This window comes from Pteropus alecto, unplaced genomic scaffold, assembly GCF_000325575.1.
Source record: "Pteropus alecto unplaced genomic scaffold, ASM32557v1 scaffold359, whole genome shotgun sequence".
NCBI lineage: Eukaryota > Metazoa > Chordata > Mammalia > Chiroptera > Pteropodidae > Pteropus > Pteropus alecto.
This window is the reverse complement of record NW_006443119.1, coordinates 349195-371292: the sequence shown is the minus strand read 5'-3', so window position 1 is coordinate 371292 and position 22098 is coordinate 349195. Positions and strand designations below refer to the sequence as shown.

Here is a 22098-nt window from a genome sequence, read left to right as displayed (position 1 = left end):
TCAGCAGGAGAAGGAACAGTCATGTAAGTGATAACAGCGAGTGCTGAAGTAGGAGTTTAACAAGAGTCTTATGGAAACAGAGTGGAGGGGGCTGACTCTTCTGGAAGTCGTCAGGGAGGCTTCACAGAAGAGGTGACATTGCACTGGTGCTTGAAGGATGCAAAGGCGTGGCTTGTTTGAGGACACTGAAGTTGAGTAGCTTAAGTAGAGGGTATGTGTTGGGAGGTGAGGGAAGAGATATTATGAGTAGGGGCTAGGAAAGACCAAGTTAAGGAATCTGAGTTTTATTCTGTTAGCCAGTGCACATGTTTAAAGAAGAAAATGTTCTACTCAGATTTGCCTTTCAGCGGTTGACACAAGATGTATTAAAACTGATTCAGTCTGCTGTCGAATCCAGTTAGAAAGCACACAAGAGAAAAGGGAACCAAGCAAACAGCAGCAAGCTTGGAAAAGGGAAAATGGATTCGAGAGATCTTTCCGAGACAGAATTGCATTGCATCTGTGGGTGAGAGATGGAGAGAGGCTGAAGATGGCTACTTCGAGATCTTTACCTGGGAGCCTGGTGATGTCATTGTCATTAACTGAGGCTGTGGAGCAAGTGAGAGCGGTCAGTGAGTTCAGTCTGGTACATGTTCAGCCTGTCCTAGATGCATTAAATAACACTTTATTATTGGTCGTTTATAACCATTGCAAATATTATCGAAATGCTTCGTCATCTTGCTGTGCCTTCTTTCTTTGTTATCTCAAAGGTCTGGCAGGAGACTTTGTATACTTTATAGAAATCAGGGCTCCATGTATCTGACCGTTGGTCTATAATTTAATAACTGATAAAAACGGTAATCAGACTAGTTTGCATGGCTTCTCAGGGAACTCAGACCGGGTTGTTATGGTCCAGGTCATGATCTGTTCTAGAGTTTTGCGAGAGGCAGATGTGAAATTGAGCAGTTCTTATTAACGATTATGCGTACATATTGTTTCTGTTTCATTGACCAGACTGTGAACTCCCTAGATCCCCTAGTATTTAGTCTGGTGCCTGGAGCACAGGGGGTGCTGAGGGAATGCCTGCTGCCAAAAAAAGCAGGGCATTGCCCATCTCAGAACCAACAGTGGTTCTGGAATCACCTGCAGATTCTTTCTGCATCCAGGATATGATTCGTCTAAGATTGACATCTTTTAACTTATCATCCTTGGACACTTATAAGTTGATTTCTGGTCTTGTTTGGATTTGAGGTTCCATGAGGGAGGGAGGGAGGGAGGGAAGGAGGGAAGGAGAGAAGGAGACAGAGAGAGAGAGAGAGAGAGAGAGAGAGAGAGAGAGAGAGAGAGAGAGAGCGAGCGAGCGAGAGCGCGCGAGTGCGCGCGCGCGAGTGAAGAAATGTGTGCGTGTGTACATGTTGAGCTCGTTCCAGCTTGAAGAGCCTTCTCTTTGAGAGAAAAGATGGAACATATCTATCTCAGATGACCATTCCCCCTTCTCTGGTATTTTTGTAGGTTACAGCCTCTGTCCCCGTGAGGGGCCCACTTCCTCCCTAATTCTTCTCATAGCTTTGCGTATAGGTTTTAGACACTCTTAATTTTTGCATTTTCACAAGCTCTGCTCCTTTTGCTTTATGAGTAACTTTTTGGGTCTGTCCTGGTTATGGGCAGTTGCTCATGTCTTTAGACACATTCTTTAAAATCTGAACTCATCAGAGCTGCCTGTGCTGTGGCCTTACCATCTGTGGCTGTCTCCTTCTGGTTTCTTTTTCGGGATTATTGTTCTTTAGATGATCAGAATCCACCTGTTACAGATCAGGCCATATCTTTCAAAATGCATTTCCTTATTGGGATCTCTGCTCGTACTGCTCATGTGTGTCAACATCTAAATATTGATTTTCTGGAAATCTAAGCTAAATAATTTTTGTCCCCAGGTTTCTTCTTCCTTCCTTTGAACTCTAATATGATGAGGTTACTTCCTCTCAATATGGTATTCTTGTTGTTGTTATTGTTTATACTAAGATTTTTAAAAATTATTTTTATGTTTTTTTGTTTTTTGTTTTTTTTTAACATAATTTACTAGACTTTGCTTCCTAGTCAGGATTGAGTTTAGGATTGTAGTTCCCTTCCTTGCATCTTTGGCTGTTATGAGAGGTGAACTCTTTCAGGCAAGATGGGAATTTATCAGGTGCCCTGCTCTTAGCAGAAAAAGACTGATCTCTCTCTCATACGTCCTTGTGTCTGTGTTGGGTGATGAGCTCTGCCTTGTGTCTGGGACATTTTTTTTCTTTCTTTCTTTTTTTTCTTTTATTATTAGTTTCAAGTTTACAGTACATTGGTTAGACATTTATATAGTTTATGAAATGATCCCCCCGATTACTCTGTCACCCATCTGGCTCTCCACCCAGCCATTACATTATGGTGACTGCATTCCCTGTGCCATGCTCCCCATCCCCGTGACCTATCAACTACTAATTTGTACTTCTTTAACCCTTCACTCCTTATTCTCAGCCCCACAACCTCCTCCCCTCTGGCCATCACCAGATTGTCCTCTGTATTTGTGAGACTATTTTCGATTAGTTTGTTTTTTTTGTTTCTTAGATTCTGCACATAAGTGAAATCATATGATATTTATCTTTCTCTGACTTATTTATTTCACTCAGCATAATACCCTCTAGGTCCATCCATGTTGTTGTAAGTGGTAGGATTTCATTTTTTTTTTTTTCATATCTTCTGCCTGACCATGTAGTCTCCCATGTGTCATCACAATAATTACTTAACTTCTGGTTCTTCTACTTTCTCTCCTCACTTGGCTGCCCTCCACTCTTGGGCAAGTGGAGTTGCAGAACTGTTGTCGGGGCGATGTGTAAATGTGTGTGTACGCGTGTGTGCACACGTGTGTATTGTGCGTGCTGCCCTCTTGATTTCTAGGACTTTTGTCCTCTTCACTTTCTCAACTCCCTCTACCTCTCATTAGCTCTGTCGATTAAGGTACACATGCCATGAATCTCATCCCACTAAACTGGGGTGATGACAATGAGATGGCATTTGTTACTTCCAATTAAAAATTTAAATCTGCTTTGTAGTTGCACAGGGTCAAGTTGATGGAGGCAACATTGGCCAGAAGCAGTGTTCCTGACTTCCTTCCGTCTTAATTTTTCTTGATAATTTGTACATTTCTGTGGATTTTTAAAGTCATGCATAGATACCACAAAGAATATGGCATTTTTCTTCTTGCCACTCAAATTTTAGCTTAAAGCCAACTTAGAGAGTGTAGTGTTTCTTACCACCATCTACCAGTGCCCTTAGGCAGAGGGGCCTGGTGTCCCATCGTAGGCATCGTAGGCCCCGGCCTGTAGAGTTGTTCTGATACACAGTCTGCCCTTTTAATCAGTAAGGGTATATACTGCAGCGCTTCCATACTGAGCTCTGTGCTGGGCCTGGTGGATACAGGGGTAACGAGCAGAGACCCGTGACCAGAGCGGGGAAGGGAGACATTTAGGAGCAACGAGACAGGACAACAGTAAACCAGCATCAGAAGGTCGGGGTTTGTTTGTCAAAGCCTCCTTTATAGTGGGGGAAAAAAAGAACTTGGAGTTAGAGTCAGAATCGGGTGTGAGCCGCCTCTATTCCTTACTAGCCATGCGGCCTCCGGCAGGGCACTTCACTGGGCCCTGGTTGCCACACCTATAAATGGAGTCAGTGATTGAAAGCTCTTTGGCGGCTTCACAGATAGCGTATTTGCTCTGTATAAAGTGCACCTGACACATGTTGGTGAAGTATATATGAAAATTCCTCTTTCTCTTTCGAAGTCATAATCATCTGCTAGAAGGAACAGAAATATCTGCGTTCTCCAGTCTTTCAGTTTCCTACCCGAGACTCTAGAGGGATTGACACCCCTGCTGTGTGTGGCGTTCACATCCATGTAAGTCTGAAGTGGTCAGCGGTGGTAGTTTGGGGTCTTGGTTATATTGTCCAGGAAGATGCCAGGCCTCTGTGTCAACTGAGGCGCCCTCGTATTTAGAGTTGTACTAGGTCCTTCCTGCTGTGGCCAGTGTGGGATCCCTTTCTCTGCTCACCTCCTTCTTTAACAGGAAGGTTGGGGCACATATAACTGTGTCATTGTCAGGCCAGGGGTCAAGTTAAGAACTGAGGCAAACTGCACTTTTAACTCTAAACCCCTCGACTTAATTAAAAAACAAACAAACATGCAGATGGCAAAGACTTAAACGATAGAAAGATATAAAATGAAAAAGGGGGTAAAAAATACCAGCTTCTCTTTAGTACCTACTCCCTGGTAGTCAGCACTGTTAACATTTTTTAGGGATGGTGTATTTCTCTAGAAACATTACCCACAAGTCCATATATCTTCTCACTTTTGTCTTAAAAAATGAACAAAACAACAACAATAAAAACGCCCAAACGAGATTACATTTTACATTTTGTTCGGCACTTTATTTTTGGAAGTTTAAAAAGCATACAAAAGAGAAAAATGTCACCTATCTTACTACCATTAATAATTAACCACTAATTAACCTTTTGGTGTGTTCACTTCTTGTCTGACTATACTTTAAAAGTTAGTTATGTAATGCTAATGCAGTTCCATGAAAAAATCAGAACATTAACGACGAAGCCAAAGCAGCATCCTGTTCCTTGTCTGCTGCCTGTTCAGTAACACCCGCTTCTCCCCGTAGCAGTGGTGATGGCCTGGCCCCACTGTCACAAGACCCTATAATACTCTATGTGTTTGCTGCCATTCATCTGACCAGCTCCATTGGGTTGTTACTGGTTTTTTACCATTAAAATGCTTTAGGAACACATTTGTAGGGTGATTTCCTAGCTGAGTAGTTACTAGGTCCAGGTTTGAACATTTACAATTTTGATAGACATGACCAAATTCTCTAAAAATATGCTAGTTTATATGCCTACTGATTATATGAGAGAGTGCCTTTTCCTCCTCACATCTTTCCATAAACCCAGGAGTTTTATTTTGTTACGTTTTGGTCAAACATTAAAGAAATTTTGCTATGCTGGTGAAATCATTACCATTGTTTTTATAAACTTTTTTTTTTTTTTTTTTAAATGAGTTACATGAAGCATCTTCTGTTTGGCAATCTGTTTGTCTTTAAACTGTTCTTATTCTTCATTCCTTCTTATTTTGGATTGTTAATCTTTTATAGTTGATTTACCAGAGTTAAGTTAGCCTTTTGTCCATCGTGTGTTGCAAATATTTTTTAAAATTGTCAAAACTGTGACTTTTAAGGCTTGTGACCTTTTAAGGCTCTTGCCCTTTGTTTTGAACCTCGGTCCTCTGTGGCTGCCCCAAGAAGCTCCTGTGAGGGGGAAGGTGGGGACCACAGGGAAGGTCACCCTCATCTTCTGGGTGGTATGGCTGGGTTGTTTTAAGGCTTTTGGTACTCAATTTCCCATTGTAAGGTTTAGCTTTGTTTTGGGTAGTGAAAGTAAGTAACAATTAGAGGCTTTTACCCTCAGCCAAGTGTCTGGGAATGATTGCCAGCGTGAGGAGCCTCAGTGATGTGCTTGTGTTTCTTTTGTTTTGGTGACCTTCTAAGATTATAAAAATTAGCCGTTAGACTTATGTTTAGATCAGTTTCTAGGGGAGGACCACCAGTTGCTCCTTCCTGAATTCCGGAGTGGGGCATACTCCCTGCCCTTCAATAGATGTAGAGGAAAACCGTTATTCAAACCAAACCTGTCTGTTTGTCATCTCTTATGTCCCTGAGCTGGGCTAGATGAAGAAAGACACGTGATACATCTGTCCAGCCTTTCAGCAGCTCTCTAATTTGGGTGAGCGAGTCCCCCTCTTCACCACTGCTGCTCCCATGGCAGCTACCTAGTTATGTCCTCTGCAGCACAAATCACAGTGCACAATGAAACCATTTTAAATTGTTTATTTTGTACCTCATGCATTAAAATGGAAGTCCCATGGGGCCCAGGCCTTATTTGTTATGTTTTGTGTTACATCCCAGTACCTTCCAAACCAGCGTGTGGCACATACTGGGCACTCTAGAGTGATGACATTCTGGGAAGGTGAGATCAAGTACTGCCTGTGCTGTGCGTCGCCTCCCTATTTCCCATGTGTGTCTACACATATGTACACGGCGTGTGTATATACGTATTTGCGTGTAGGTATGTATACATGCACGCAGATATAAATAAATATACACGTAGCACTGTACTGCACATAAGGCTTTGTAACTTGCTTTCCACTCACTATCAGATACTTTCTGATAAATAAATTTAAGGAAACAACAGGTTGGGATTTGTGCTGCAAAAGAAAAAAATAGAGCGCTGTCACCGACTGACATGATGGTGACTGAGAAGCTGATAGACACACCTAAAAATCCACTTTCCGTTAAATGCTCTTCTAAAACATCATTTTGAAGATTATTGATTGTATAGACAAATCTCTGTTGTTGTTGCTGGGCACTCAGCTTGTTAGCCACTTCTGGTTAAGGTAAACAACTATTGGGATATACACACACACACACACACACGTACACAATTAGTAGCTTAGGGTAAAGTTCTGAAACTGGAATTTCAAGGTCAAAGGGTTTGCACTTTAAGGCATATGTACATTTTCAGTCCCACTTTTGGCTGTTGATATGATGGACGGTCTTGGGCAGATTTTGTCCCCTTTGCCTTACCATGGGTGGTGGAAAAGGGCCTTTGGGAGCAGTGAGCATGGGGTTCAAATTCCAGCCCTGCCATGGACAAGTGGCTGAAAGGCCTCAAATTAATCATTTAGCATCACTGAGCCTGAGTTTTGTCATTTATAAGATAGGATGCTTCTTCCTGGCTTGGGTGTAAGGATGAGTGTGAGGGTCCCCACTTGAACTACATAGCACTCAAGTAGCACAGAGCACTCCTGGAGGCATAGGCTCCCCTTCACTCGTCTGGTTCCTAGGCTGCCTGCTGCTTGCCACCTGCTCTGTGCTAAAGAGGTTGCTCAAATTTGCCCCTAGCAGCAGCCCTTCTTCCCAAGCCCTCCTCTTTTATTCTACTTGCAAAAGCATCCAGGTCAGCCCCCTTCCTGTGGCACGGATTAGAGGATGGTGTGTGACTTGACCTCCTGCTGGGAGTACAGAGGCTGTCTTGTTTAACGACGTGCATCACGGACAGACAACACACTAAGCTCCTCATTCAGACTTTCGCATCTCTCTTGGCACCGTGTCTGTCTTGGGAAGGGATGGCTTCCTCTCTCATTACATTGCAGTCTTGCCCACAGCTGTCCAGTTTAGGTGTAGGGAGGAAGATGTAGAACTCAGGGTTAGGATGCCAAAGCCTGCTTCCTTCCCAGCATTCTGGGTCCCCTCTCTGCCTAGTGCCTGGAGCTATTAATAACACCTTAAATGAGGTGGGTGGGAATGGTATCTCAGTTGCCCACGTCAGTTGGACTCTAACAGGTAGGGGCAGAATAATAATAGCAAACACTAATGCAGCGGTGCTTGCTGTGTGCCAAGTACCACTTAGTAATTTACATAACGTGCATGTGTTAACTCATTTAATGTAGACAGGTACTGTTATTATCCTGTTTAACAGATAGGAAACTGAGGCACAAAGGCATTAAAAGGCATTATCCTGTCCTTATATCTGTTTTGCTGGTTCGAAGTCTTCAGGTCCAGGCTCTAGTTCTTCCCTTTTCTCTGGTTTGGCCAGGCTTCGGATGCTGACTACTCTGGAGTCTTCTCATGTGCCTCATGATGGCAGATTTGGTGGAGGGAGATAAGGGTGACCATGAACAGATAGAATTTAGGTTCCATCCTGCTTCCCTCCAGGTTCTGGCAAAGGCAGAGAGAGGCATGGAACAGTATTTTGGGAGAGCTCCCATGTTTTCCTTATTGCCACTGTCACCCTAGACGACCCCCCAGCAGTGGACTCTGTTGGCTGGTCCCTGGTCCATGCCACACTGGCCTCGCCTATTACGTTGCAGTCTAGCACATCCCAAAATTAATCTTTTCTACCATGCAAGAGAATTTCAGATGCAAACTTGGAGCGGGTAGGAAAGGCACAATATCTGTTCCAGGGCTTAAAATATTTCACAATCCCTTCCAGGCATTCCTTGTCTTAAGAGCCTGTGTGACTTTTTAGTGAGAAGACCCTTCCTTCAAACTCAGACCCTCGGAGCTGTAGTCCTGGGCCTTTGGCTTCCTCTGTCCTTGTCCATGCCGGAGATGTGGGGCCTTTCCCAGGTGACCCTCTTGGCTTCTGGCTAAACCTGCCCACATCTCTGCTGGTGGCCCCTGGCAGCAGCCTGGGAATCCTGTTTTCTCTCCTCTCCCGTCTCTTCTCTGGCATGGAACTCAGGCACCTCCCCGGCTGTTCTTTACTTAGCCCTGTACTCCAGATTAGCACATTCTTGAGTTCCTCTCTCCAGGCTCTCTGCACACCACAGCTGTCTACAAAGCCTCTTTGGCTCTTCATGGCTCTGCTGTATGAATTCAGTCAGCCTGCCTGACCGATTTGAAGGTCTTGTGGTCATTGCTTGCATTGATTTTCCTATACATTCAGGGACTTATGATAAACATGTGCCTGGATGTCAATTACCAGTCTTCATGGGAAATTCTTATTAGGTTTCTCTTAGAATTGAAAAATATTACTCTTTCCAATTTGCTTATTTTGTTAAATTGAATCCAGTTTTACAGATGAGAAAACCTTTTCCAGAAATGTAGATTGGCTTCCCTGCCTGATACAAGCTGGGGAGTTCAGAACTAGGATGCGAATTATGTGTATTTCCCAAGGCCAGGTTTGTTGTACTAGGTCTGTCTGGCTCCTCTACCAGATGAAGAATTGTGTATAAGCCTGGAGGTGGAATGTGAACCCAGGCTTTCTGACTGCAATTCTCTTTTGCCTGATGCTGGACACTCTTATAGTGTCTAAGGCAAAACAAAACAAAACAAAACAGAACTTTGAGTGTGTGCTCTGGGTTCATGAGAGGCTGAGGGGCATGAACTTGGATTTGGGCTTTGTTGCATCCTCATTTCTTACAGATCCGGTTGGTTCAAGTATAGAGCTGGATCCCAGGTGGACTTATGATAAACATGTGCCTGGATGTCAATTACCAGTCTTCATGGGAAATTCTTATTAGGTTTCTCTTAGAATTGAAAAATATTACTCTTTCCAATTTGCTTATTTTGTTAAATTGAATCCAGTTTTACAGATGAGAAAACCTTTTCCAGAAATGTAGATTGGCTTCCCTGCCTGATACAAGCTGGGGAGTTCAGAACTAGGATGCGAATTATGTGTATTTCCCAAGGCCAGGTTTGTTGTACTAGGTCTGTCTGGCTCCTCTACCAGATGAAGAATTGTGTATAAGCCTGGAGGTGGAATGTGAACCCAGGCTTTCTGACTGCAATTCTCTTTTGCCTGATGCTGGACACTCTTATAGTGTCTAAGGCAAAACAAAACAAAACAAAACAGAACTTTGAGTGTGTGCTCTGGGTTCATGAGAGGCTGAGGGGCATGAACTTGGATTTGGGCTTTGTTGCATCCTCATTTCTTACAGATCCGGTTGGTTCAAGTATAGAGCTGGATCCCAGGTGGTGGTCACTAGGCTACAGACAGAAACCCAGCCTACAGTTATGCTGGTGACCTGTGCTGGCAGCATCACATGCTCCAGCCTCAACACAGACATGATGGAGAGACTCCTGTGCTATGGCAGCTTGCTAGTTCAGTGATGAGCGTCTGTCTAATAACAAAGTACTCTTAGAGGTGTTTGTTATTTCATTAGCTGCTTATAATGGCTTTAGAAGGGAGGGAGCCAGGTAGGTATTATCCTTGCCACCCAACCTATAGATATAAAATGGGAAAAGGAAGATAAAGACCTTTCCAAGGTTATGCAACCAGAAATTGATAAAATTCCAGGCCTGGGCTGTGGTTTTTCCTGATTGTAAATCCGTAACCTCATGTTGCCTCTGAGTTAATGTGACAACTTTGTTTCTTCCTTTCTGGGCCTCAGTTCCTACATGCCTGTAGGGGGCGATAGAGGTCTTTCCTGTTTGGCTGCTCTGAGAACTTTTGCTCCTGAACACTTTGAACTTACCAGTCTTACAGCACTTTATCTTAGTGAGTTATAAACATTTTCTATGTGCCTATCTCCCTTATTTACCCCGCCACTCCTAGCCTGAATTCTTTCAGATCAGGACCCTTCTATTTGATCTTGACATCTAGCATAATATGTGACCCATAGTAGGAGCTCAGTAAATGCTTGTGGAATTAAGTTACATGCATGTGAAATTAGTCAGTTCCTCCTCCTACTCCTCATAGAACTTGGGGAAGGAAAAGAAACTTTTTTCCTGGTCTATCCAAATGAATGAAGTTGAGCAGGGCAGAACTCAGCACCTGTGCAGTGCCCTCAGAAGGCCACTAGGTGGCAGTGTGACCACATGGGGACCTTGCTTTCTGTCTGCCCTCTAGGAGGCTGAATTAATTAACAGGGTGCCTGTTTGGGGATTGCCTCTGCCAAGATAGTATGCAATTGGCGGTAGGTCTGAGACTGACAAGTCTCAGCCTCCACTCCTCTAAAAGCTGTGTGGCATAGTAGAAAAGGCTGGGCTTTGCAATCTACCAGGCCTGGATTCCAACTCTGGCTTTGCCTTTCCCCAGATTCTGAGCCTGGGACACACTGCTTCTCTGAACCTCGGTTTCCTCATCCTGTAAAATGGCAACTGTTGTACAGTTAGAAAAAGTCGAGTATATCATGGGCCACAGCATAAATGAATGCTAGTTTTATTGTTGGAAAGTCCCATGTTTGCCTTTCACTGCCCTCTGTAATCTGGCTCCATGCTGGCCATCTTATCTTACTTACGAAGCTTCATGTACTTTCCAGCAGGTCTCTTAGCCCTCCCTGCTGCATCACTCACTCAGCCAGCTGCGCTCCATCTCAGCCCAGTTCCTGCCGGTTTCCTGCCTAGAGGCCTTCCGTTCTGCGTGTTCACTTCTCAGCCCGACTGTCCCTCACAGCCCCCGCTTCTAATGTCCACGGCAGTTGGGGTGTGTGCTGTATAGGGCTAATCTTGACTTCCCACAAAGTTGGTAAATCTGTAAGAGTCCTTGTATTAATTATTTTGGCATCTGTGCTGTGCACTTAGCAAGACATTCTGTAATGAGATTGACAGCTACTATTATTGAGCACACACCAGGGACTCTGCTAGGTGTTCGGCAGAATTATTTCATTTAATCTTTACAACAAATCTGTCCTGTGGTACCAACGGATGTATCAGGATGCTTTTGGTTCTTACCAAAAAAACTTCATGAAGGATGCTTGGTGATGTCAGCCAAGATCCAGGTAGTTGCCATCACCCTGGTTCCCTTCCTCAGTGTGTTGGTTTATTCTCTTAGGCTCCTTCCCCTTATGGTACCAAGGTGACTGTTACAGTCTCAGGTGCCATATGCAGGAGGAGTGGTGTATGGTCCTTGTGCTCCCTTTCAGAGGCCTCTCAGCAGATTTCCTACAAAGTTCGTGGCTAACATAGGGTCTTAGGCTTGTTCCCAAGCTAGTTATTGGCAAAGGGCCTGAGTCGAGATTCAGCCCCCGAGACTCATGAGGGATCCAGGCTCCATTAATGCCCCTGGCCACCTGGCCCACAAAAGAGGAGGGGATATGAATGAGGCTCGGAGTTAATAATTTGCTCAAGGTCGCAAACCTTGTAAGAACCAGGATTCGAACTACATCGGGCTGACTCCGAGACCATCTGTTGGTTGAATGAAGTAAACCTCAGAGGTAGAAAGACCGTTGCTTGGGATTTGGTGTGCTGGGTTTGAGGGATGGCGGAGGTACCTTTTCCTATAGGTTCTTGAGTCTCTTCTCTCTCTGGGCCCGTCCATTGTTGGATTGGTGTTCCTCTTCTGTCTTTCTCCCATGCCTCCATTTCCCCTGCCTTCCAGTGCCCAACTGCTGCCTGCTTTCTCGAATGGACTTCATGCCCTTAGCTGGAACTAGTCAAGGGCTGATCTCAGGATAGCTGTCAAGGCCCCACGAAGGGTCATATTGAGGTTTCTTTTAAAGCAGATAAGGGAGCTGTAAAGCTGTAAGTCAGCATTTAGGAGAAGGAGATGCTAGGGAAGATGCCAGGGGGCTTGTAGAGGGCCAGCAGTAGTGAGGAGTTCGTGGTGGATCAGTGGGGATGTCGTCAGGCTTGTGGGCCAGGACTTTGGAATAGGCCCACGTGGGGCAGCGGGCAGCGGGCCCTTGTGGAGACTGCAGTTATTCAGGAGGCTGTTGCCTTGCAGATGCTTCAGGACTGCCCGAAGGCCCGGCGCGAGGTGGAGCTGCACTGGCGGGCCTCCCAGTGTCCACACATCGTGCGGATCGTGGATGTTTATGAGAACCTGTATGCGGGGAGGAAGTGCCTGCTGATCGTCATGGAGTGGTAAGTAGCCTTACCTATTCTGTTCTTGGCTCAGCTTTTCCCTACTCCTTGCCCAGGCCCCTCACCTTCTGAGGACTGCCCAGATGTGCCTGAAGCTTAAAATGTAAATGCTTGATTTTTTTGTGGGGAACAGTGGAGAGTGTTGGCAGGCTGTTGTGTTCCCCAGATCTAACTGTGGCTTTGTTTCAGTTTGGATGGTGGAGAACTCTTTAGCCGAATCCAGGACCGAGGAGACCAAGCGTTCACAGAAAGAGGTAGAAAAGGTCTATTGTGGGACAGGCCTTGGGGAGGCAGGGCAGAGAGGTGTCTGAAGGGGACCCTCTGCAGTGCCTGCCATCGTGAGAGACCTGAGGCCTGCTGTCTCCCCCAGCGTCCTCGGCTGAGCCAGAGTGGCTCCTTATGCCTTGGTTTCTGGGGTGGGTGGTGGATGGAGGGAGCCTTAGGCTGCATGGGGGAGGAATCAGTGTATTGGGTTTTCAAACCTAATGACACATCTGGTGACTTTCTTTTTCTCTCCCATCTTCTCTCTTCTCTACAGAAGCATCAGAAATCATGAAGAGCATCGGTGAGGCTATCCAGTATTTGCACTCAATCAACATTGCTCATCGGGATGTCAAGGTACCAGCTGTTCATCATGTCCCCCGGACCACCTCGCCTGAGGTGCTGCAGAGGGCCCCGGGGTCATAGCGACCCTGGGAAGGTTGCCAGAGTTGTCCTGCATCCTTGCTGCCTGGTTCCTGGGGGCGGAGTGGCGCGGGGTGCCATTCTTCGCTCTGGGGGCCCTGCCCTCTCTGGCCAAACCCCAGAACTCAGTAGTGAAGCCTCTGTGACCGTGCCCAGCTTGGTGGTCCTCTGAGTCAGTACCACACAGTCACACTTTTGGTTTCTCTGTCCCTGTGGTATTTGGTGCTGGTTCTCTGCATTAGTCTCTTATCTCCAAGTGCACCATGAGCTCTCGGGAGACAGGGAGCTGGTCACATTTAGCCAACATCGCTTACAGTGTGTGGATCACAGGGGCTGGACAGTGTTGTTGTCTGAGGAAGGAAGGAGGGTTTAGCCTTTTGATTTCTCGGGGCCCCTCACAGATTCACAGGGTTGTTATTTCTCTGTCCCCCTTTCTGTAGCCTGAAAATCTCTTGTACACCTCTAAAAGGCCCAACGCCATTCTGAAACTCACTGATTTTGGCTTTGCCAAGGAAACCACCAGCCACAACTCGCTGACCACTCCTTGTTATACACCGTACTACGTGGGTGAGTACGAGGAGGCCCATGGGCTCGTCCTTCCCCAGAGCTTTTCGCAAACCCTCCTCTTGCTGGTCTCAGAGCCACAGGTCCTAGGAGACTCCTGTCCTCAAGTTCTTCCTGGCTCTGGTTCTGCTGCAGCCTGGCCCGAAGTGGGGCTCATCAGAGTTAGGCTGGGATTGAGGCGTCCCAGAAAGTTGTCTGCCTGAGATAGCGGGCACGATTTTACACACGTGGGCACTTTCCCGAGAAGAGCTGTCCTTTCCGCCTGATTCTCAGTGGAGTCGAGACACAGATTTGGCTCTGCTGGCCCAGCTATGGTGCAGGATACACTTTCGGAATGTGTGTGTCCAATTGAATGAACATTGTAGGTCCGAGAGGCTCTTGCAGTTCAAAGTTGTTTCGTCTTAAGATTCTAGCCCTTGGATTCCTCTGGGAGGATGGTCGTGCTCTCCCCCGTCCCACCCTGGGCTGGATTACGGCTGTTCTGCTCCCACCCCCAGCCACGGTCCCGTCATGATAGTCCAAAGGGTCGGAATGGGGGCGTCATCTCTAGAGAAACTGGGATGGATCACAGTGTTCTGAGGGCCGGACCCATCCACGTTGACCTTTGGTTTGCAGCTCCAGAAGTGCTGGGCCCAGAGAAGTATGACAAGTCCTGTGACATGTGGTCCTTGGGTGTCATCATGTACATCCTGTGAGTGTGCTGGGGTGGGACCGGCGAGGGAGGGGGTTGGGAGGAGGTGTCTGCCTCTCCCGGCCGAGAGGAAGAAGCAGAGGTTAGCATTCCTCTTCTGGATGGGGCAGTCCCTGGGAGTCCCCTGCATGTCCCCTTCTCTCAGTGCTTAGCAGGTTCTCATAGCTAAGTTGCGGGTATAAACTAGCTAATGGGCAGGAAAATGTGGACTTTAGATATTTGGTTTGTTGGATTTCTGGGCCCTCTCCTTGAATCAACGAACCCCAATTTCTCTGTGACCTTTACAAGAAGAAGTCTGTTTTTCACCTTATTCCTGGTGCAGGGCCCTTAAATAACACCAGCTCTGCCCCTCTCTTCCTGCTTCCCCTCGGCTCAGGCTGTGTGGGTACCCACCCTTCTATTCCAACCATGGCCTTGCCATCTCTCCGGGCATGAAGAGTCGCATCCGAATGGGCCAGTATGAATTTCCCAACCCAGAATGGTCAGAAGTATCAGAGGAAGGTACGGAGCCCATGTGTGCATGTCCGTGCGTGTTGCTGTGCACACGTGCAGGTGTGTGTGGGCATCGTCTCATGTCAGTGGTGAGCCACGGGTCTGGCCGTACCAGCCGGTTATGTGCTGCCTGTATGAAGGGTCTGTCAGGTGGGGCAGCGTGATGGTCCTCTGGGTGGCTCCTTGGGCAGTTGGCCCCCATGTGACACTCAGCCCCCGCCCCTGGTTTCTCCCTGAAAAGTGTGGGAAGGAGCAGGAGACAGAGAGTGGCCCCTGAGCTGTCTCTGTCCCCTGCCCCACCCCACAGTGAAGATGCTCATCAGGAACCTGCTGAAAACAGAGCCCACTCAGAGAATGACCATCACAGAGTTTATGAACCACCCTTGGATCATGGTAAGCCTGGCAGGTTGGAGACACCTTGGCCCTGGGGGACTGTCCCTTGGGACGAGGGCTTAGCCAGGACTCTGCCCTGCCCAGGTTTCCACTTGGACCCTTTTTCTCTCCCCTCAGCAATCAACGAAGGTCCCTCAAACCCCACTGCACACCAGCCGGGTCCTGAAGGAAGATAAGGAGCGGTGGGAGGACGTCAAGGTGAGGGACCCCCTGGCCAAGCAGGGCTTGGGGAGGCAGCTCATGGGGACGCCCAGGTTACATGATAGTGCTGGCCGGGGAGGGTTTAGTTCTGCATTTTCTCACCCCAGAAAATGTCTGTTAGAACAAGAACAGCGACTCCGAGCCTCTTCCCTGACCATTTAGGGCAGAGGATTCTGTTTCGGTCTAAACTCGACTTGGCTGTTTCCTACAACCTCTCTACTCCCCGAGTCTCTCAGGCAACCTGAGAGGCCACCTGGTGCTATCTCTTCATTTTGCAGATGAGAAAACTGAGGCCCAGAGAAGGGGAGTGACCTGTTGAAGGTCACACAGCTAGTACCTGGCTGGGGCAGACCAGAAGCCAGGTCTCCTGACTCTCTGCCTTCCCGTGGGGTCGCTGGAGTGGAGGCAGCGCCGGCCGGGCTCTGCCGACCGAGCTCGGTGCTGCGGCTGCTGTCAGCCCGAGACCCACTCGCCAGCCGCCTCCTTCTTTCTGCTCTCCCCTCGGCCATCCGGCCCTTGCTGTGCTCTCACGTCTCTTGGTGTAACCCTCTTCCCCCCAGGAGGAGATGACCAGTGCCTTGGCCACAATGCGTGTCGACTACGAGCAGATCAAGATAAAAAAGATTGAAGATGCGTCCAACCCTCTGCTTCTGAAGAGGCGGAAGAAAGCTCGGGCCCTGGAAACCGCGGCCCTGGCTCACTGAGCCGCTCAGCCCATCCTGCTCCACTGGAGGACAAGCAATAACTCTCACCCTGAATATATTTTTTAAATGAAGAGACACAGACTGTCCACTGCTGCCTCCCCTCCTCGGCTGCATGGACCCAGAGCCTCGTGAGAGGTTGAATTCTGCCTTGGATTCTGGCCGCCCCAGAGAGGGAGAGGCTGGGAGGTCGGGAGGATGTGGAGAGAAAGGAGCAAGATGCTCTTGAACCTGTGCTCATTTTGCAGTTTTATCAGTAATTTGACTTAGAACTTTTATGAAACTTCTTTTATTGTTCTTTCCCCACTCTTCTTCCCCGCCCAAAGCCCTTCCTCTTGTTAAAGGATGTTTGTGGAAACTGTTGTAGGGAGTGTCCCCATTTCATCCCATCTGCCCATTTTCCCACTACAGCCTGAGGCTGCCTCTGGCTGAAGCGTTCTGAGAGCTCAAGGCCATGGAGGGCTGAGGCCAGGATGCCACCTGCCTCCCCTGCCGGAGCCCTCAGGCATCACCAGTGTGCCAGATGGATAGGAGTGAGTGCGGTGTGTGTGTGTGTGTGTGTGTGCGTGTGCGCACACGCACCTGTGACGTGTGCCTGGGACTGTGCATTTGTGGGGCCAGGGGCAGGCAGGGCTGCAGAGAGAGAGGCCCTTCTACCTTTGGCCGACTCTGCCCTCGTCGAGCCTGCCACAGTGCCTGCCTGGAAGCCTGTCTAGACTCTGAGCCGGGCCCTCCATGGCCTGCCTCTGGTAGTGGTTTCGAGAGGTGGAGAGGAGTGACTTGGGCACTGGCCCACAGTCAGGGAGACTGGACCCTCTGCCCCTAGGACCCTGACTCCCCACTTAGTGCTTCCTCGTCCTCTGAGGCGCTGATCTATCAAGTAACTTCTACTTCCCCTTCCTGCCATTATTAACCCATTCTTATTTTTTCTTACATTTTTAGCCATTTCTCAGGCCTCCTTTCAGCTCATGTGGATGAGCCTGGGCAGTTTATAAGTGGCACAGAGCTTCTGCGTTGTGCCTTGGCCCTGGGGGCGTCAGCCAGCTACCCCCCCTGGACCAGGGCAGCACCACTTCTGTGGTCCGCCCGCATTGTCCATTGTGTGGCTTAGTGGGTGGGTGGGGGCGGTCTTCGTACCAAAGATGTCCCGACTCTGCCCCTTCCCCATTAGCCACTTCAACCCCCTCCCCTCCGCAAACAACTTGGCTTCATGTGTCCAGGCAAGTGAGGGGAGGGGGGGTCCCCCAGTATTGCCGGGGAGCAGCATGAGGAGAGGTCCTCTGTGCCATGGTCTCTTTGGGGCGGGAGTGGCAGTGATACTCCAGCTTTCATCTCCCTCAGGGCAGGGTGGCGAGGGGCACCCAGGGGCTCCTCTGGCGTGGAGGAAGGGCTCTGAGTGCCTGTAGCACCTCCCGTGTCTAATGGTGTGTCCAGCACTCAGATTGTTGTAAACTTGTTGTTTTGTATGAGCGAAATTGTCTTTACTAAACAGATTTAATAGTTGAAAGTTCTTTCTCTTCCTTCATGGGGCTCAGACCCTTGACCCTCCTACCTCTCCCATTCCCACGCGTGGAGAGCCGTCGTGTGTGTCGGGAGGGCAGAGGCTGCGCGTCCTGGGAAAGGGGAGGAGAGGAGGGCAGGGCCTCCGGGGTGACCGGGAGCCGGCGCCTGCCCTGTCGCCCTGTCGCCCTGTCGCCCTGTCCAGGGCTGGCTGGGTCAGGCCTGGTGCCCGCCCATCACTGCCGTTCTCCTTTAAGCAGGCGGGGGCACCAGTGAGGGCGAAGGAGCACACGCCCTTTTGCCAAATACTGAACCAGGAGCCAAGGCGCTTATGATTCTTTGACCTATTCAGCCATAGCCAGACATTGGCACCCTCGGCCTGGCGGGACCAGCTGGCTTGGGGGGTCCAAGGAGAAGAGGGTGGTGGTGGTGTGGTTCAAATCTTGGGAAAGAGACCTGGGGAGCAGGTTGGTGTAGTTCCTGAAAGTTCCACGAGGGGGCGATAGGGGCCAGGCAGAAACCAAAATACATCAGAGCTGGAAGAGGCCTCAGGGTTCATGGGACCCATTCCCCTCCACTCACAGATGAAAAGACTGAGGCCCAGAGTGGGATATTTGCCCCATGATGACCTGGTTTGCAGTAGGGCCTAAGGTAGAAATTGATCTACTGACTCCACTGTTCTCCCCGCCAGATGGTAAAATGGTGCATCCTAGATAATTTCACATTTTCTCACGTGATCCTCAGAGCTGTCGGGGAGACAGGTGAGGCAGGGCGGTTATCCCTGTTTGGTGAATGAGGAAACCAGTGGAGAGAGTAAAGGAATGTGCCAGAGGCCAAACGGCTAACTGGTTTGGACTAGGACTTGAGATCCCAGGCCTGGGTGTCTCTTCCCTCAGACCCCGTCTCCCTTCTGGAGGAGAGGCCTCCTCATCCATTCAGTCATCAGTCGGCTCACGTCCCCTCCGCTCAGGCTCATGGGTACAGGCAGCGTGGCCCCTGGTGGCCCCATGACCTCCCCTTTATAACTCCTGAATGGATCGCTATGGTTCGTTCCTATTTTGAAACTCTACCTATCACTTCGAAACCACTTTTTGGATGAACCAGCATGAGGCTTTGCTTTCAGAGAAATCTAGTTGTCTGAGCTTATGAAGGTGTCAGAAGTGATAACTTAGGGCAGAGGAAATAAGATTAGTAAGTAGGGAATCAGGTGAGAGAAAGGTGAAGGGAATTGTCAGCACTCTAGTCTTCGGAGGCCATATTTTCTGTTGCTGCCATAATACATTTTGTGATTTAGAACAACGCAAATTTAGTATCTTATAGTTCTGTAGGTCATGAGGTCTCACTGGGCTAAAATCCAGGCCTCAGCAGAGCTGCATTCCTTTTGGAGCCTAGGAGATTCCGTTGCCTTGCTTCTTCCAGCTTTGGAGGCTTCTTCAGGCCTTGGCTTGTGGCCTTCTTCCTCCATCTTCAAAGCCAGCAACACTGCGTCTCTCTGACCCTCTTGCTGCCATTTCTCTCTGACCTCACCAGGAAGGAGTCTCAGCTCCTAAGGACCGATGTGATTAGATTGGACGTACTCAGGTAATGCAGGAGGTCCTTCACTTTAATCTCATCTGCAGAGTCCCTTTTGCCAAGTAAGGTAACATGTTCACAGGTCCAGGGATTAGGATATGGGCCTGTGTGTGTCACTGCTCTGCCACAGAGGCCTGTCTCCCAGCCTTCTCATCCTCCTGCCCCACACTTTGATGCTGTGTTTTGCTTCCTCCTCTGTCTGGGTCAGCCCAGCTCAGGACACTTTTGTGGCCTGTGAGAATCAGCCCGGAGCTGGCGTTCAGAGAAGATGGCTGTGGCGAGGGGCCAGGAGGGCCCAGCTGGGCCAGTGGGGCCTGGCCATGCTTTTCCACTCTCTCCCATGCCCTGACCTTATGTGCTGGCTGGCCCTATGATGCCCTTTCTCTAGGGTGAATTTAACCTCTTTCTGCTAAACCCCCAGATGGGATGGAGATGGAACTTTTGTACCTAAAGGCAGATGCTGGCTTGCATGACTGTAGGGGCGCCAGGAAATGATTCTCAAACACCCTTAAGTGGTGTGAGACGTAGACAGGGCTTATGGACACTTGTAGGCACCTGCTGAGAACGGATACCCGTGCAGCATTATTCTTCTTGATCTCTTCACCTCCAAGGTAGTCAGCCTCGCCTCGGAGGAAACAGCCTCAGAGGAGAAAATAACTCTCGTAGGCCTTACAACTAAGCAGAAGTGAATGACGTATCTCCTGCTTCCACATTTGGAGTTCCTTAAGGAAACACACTGCAGGCGTGTTGATAAGGATGGGGGCAGGGTGGGGGAGGAGTGGAGACTGGATTCCTCCCCCTGAGTAGAGCTGTTTCCTTTTCTGCGGAATGGGAGCGACATTCCTATGCCCTGTCGCTATTGCGAGGAATTCAAGGAGATGGTTAAAATTCTTTGTACTTTGCCAGTGGCCTTTATCACTATAGAAGTTCCACACTCAGGTGTCTTGCCCTGCCCAGGGAACCCCAGGTTTGGAGGGGGGCAGTGGTCCAGGGTGGGTCTGTGCTGCTGCCCTCAGCTTGAGGAGCATGTCTCTGAGTCTTGGGCTGAGGAGGCAGTTGGGTTGGTAAACAATAACAGTAAATTTGGGGTTTTCCTTTGGCTGGGTTGGTGACAGGAAATGCGGAGGGCTGTGAATTACAAGTGGGTGCAGTGGGTAGATCGGCCTGCTCAGGGTGTGAAGGAAATTCAGGTATTCAAGGGAGGCAGGCGGGGCTGGCGAGGCTGGGGAAAGTGGCTGTCCCATCCACTGGTGAATGTAAACAAACCCGCTGGGCATCCCCAGGTGGGCCAGAGTGGGGACGGAGGAGGCTTTGGGGTGCGCCCTCAGCCCTGGAAATGTAGCCCCTCCCTGGCTCTGTCTCTTGAAGCCCAAGTTTGGGGTCCCCAGCCACCCTGCGGGGAGTCTAGCTGAGTTTGGGAGTAACCACTCATTTGGAAGAGACACCAGTTTCCAGCTCTAGGGGGACATTTGGTACATTTATCTAGCTCTCTCCTGCACTCAATCAGACCAGCATGAAGAGACCACCCAACAAACTCACTAAATACCCAGGCACTTAGCGTATTCCTCACGCCTTGGGAAAGACAAGTGTAAGACCTAATTCCTGTTCGGTCCCTGACTAGTGAGATATGAAACACAGGTTCGGCAGCGAGAGGCCTGTCTTTCTCCACATCCACAGGATGGACACACTTTGTAGTCTGAATCCATTGAAACTGCTCCAGACACTGAGGGGTGTGTCATCCAGGCCCAGGTGGCCCAGGGGAGCTTCCTAGGGCCCTAGAGGTTTTGAGACTGGAGAGATGAGTGAGTCGAAAGAAGCGTGCCCTGGGGCTGCACCCTCTGGACGAAGCTGAGGATGACATCGGTCCTCCCCTAGCCCGGACACGTGAGGCTTACGTGCGGCTACGGCAGGACCTGGAGACGTGGAAGCGCTGTTAGTGGGTGTGCGGCGGTCGGGCTGAGCTCCTTGGGGCCACGCTTTGAGCTGGTTGGTGCTTTGGCCTCCTGGGCCAGAGCTGCTCTTTGAGAAGACTTCCCTATAAGAGTAAAGATGTCATGGTATCATTCAGCTCATCATGAGCACCTACTATGTGCAACGCCCAGTGTCCAGGATGTTGGGGTGCCGTGGATGAGTGAGAAGTGGGTCTGTCCCTCAGGGGGCTCATTCTGGAGGAGCAGATGGAGGACAGGGAGAATCAACACTCATAAAAGGGGGGGGTGGCTGTGGCCGAGACCCGGGAGCCCCTGAGGAGCCTCGCCCTGGCGTCTGAGGACAGTTGTGATGGTAGAAAATGAGGGAGCCGCATGGGGGAGGTTTTCGCACCGGGGCCAGTGTCTTCCTCATCTGAGTCTCGGTTCACCTCTTTTGCCTTCTGGTCTGAACAGCTGTCCGCTCAGCATTTCAGCTTGACTTTTAACCCCCGTCGGTTCTGTCTATGGGAAATCCGAATTACCCTCCTCAGGGGCATTCTTGGTGTTTTCGGTTCATTTTCTCTTGTCAGCCCCTCCAACCTGGATTTCCCTCATTCACCATGTTTATTTCTCCAAAACCAAAATTTGGGAACGTATGTCTGACGGGGATTTCCCCGTCTATTCTACAGTCCATTTATTTTTCAAGAAGTCTTACGAAGTTATACCTTAAATTTAGATCACATTTAGTTATACAGCTTACAAATCACTGGAGGAGAGGGCAACGTTATATGAAATTGGGGGCAAGGGTCCTTCTGGAAAATCAAAATGAATGGTGGTCAGGGCTTCCTTGCTCCTCTCACTAAAAAGCTGTGGCTCTTTGCCATCCCCGGTCATCACGGTCCTTACACCTCTCAGTATATTAAGCATGAAGCCCCCAGGAGCGTCTCTGTTACAAAAACAAGTTTTAATGTGCCCAAGCTTCCACCCTTTTTTTTTTTTTTGCACACCAGCATCTTCAGCCT

At 49.0% G+C, this 22098-nt stretch overlaps 1 protein-coding gene across 4 annotated transcripts in view; it reads left to right on the top strand.

The window, feature by feature from the left end:
* Positions 1 to 17601, top strand: part of MAPKAPK2 (mitogen-activated protein kinase-activated protein kinase 2) — a 45603-nt gene extending 28002 nt beyond the window's left edge. Inside the window, exons 2-10 of one of the 4 annotated variants that reach the window (XM_006922826.2) lie at positions 12229 to 12368; positions 12558 to 12622; positions 12907 to 12986; positions 13493 to 13619; positions 14232 to 14307; positions 14684 to 14808; positions 15107 to 15192; positions 15310 to 15390; positions 15954 to 17601. In XM_006922826.2, the coding sequence (XP_006922888.1) occupies positions 12229 to 12368; positions 12558 to 12622; positions 12907 to 12986; positions 13493 to 13619; positions 14232 to 14307; positions 14684 to 14808; positions 15107 to 15192; positions 15310 to 15390; positions 15954 to 16097 (924 nt within the window). In that variant the 3' untranslated portion in view covers positions 16098 to 17601. Of the gene's footprint in view, positions 1 to 12228; positions 12369 to 12557; positions 12632 to 12906; positions 12987 to 13492; positions 13620 to 14231; positions 14308 to 14683; positions 14860 to 15106; positions 15193 to 15309; positions 15391 to 15953 lie in introns of all 4 variants that reach the window. The other 3 variants (XM_025040485.1, XM_015597881.1, XM_025040484.1) reach the window with 3 other exon arrangements.
* Positions 17602 to 22098: the final 4497 nt, after the last annotated feature.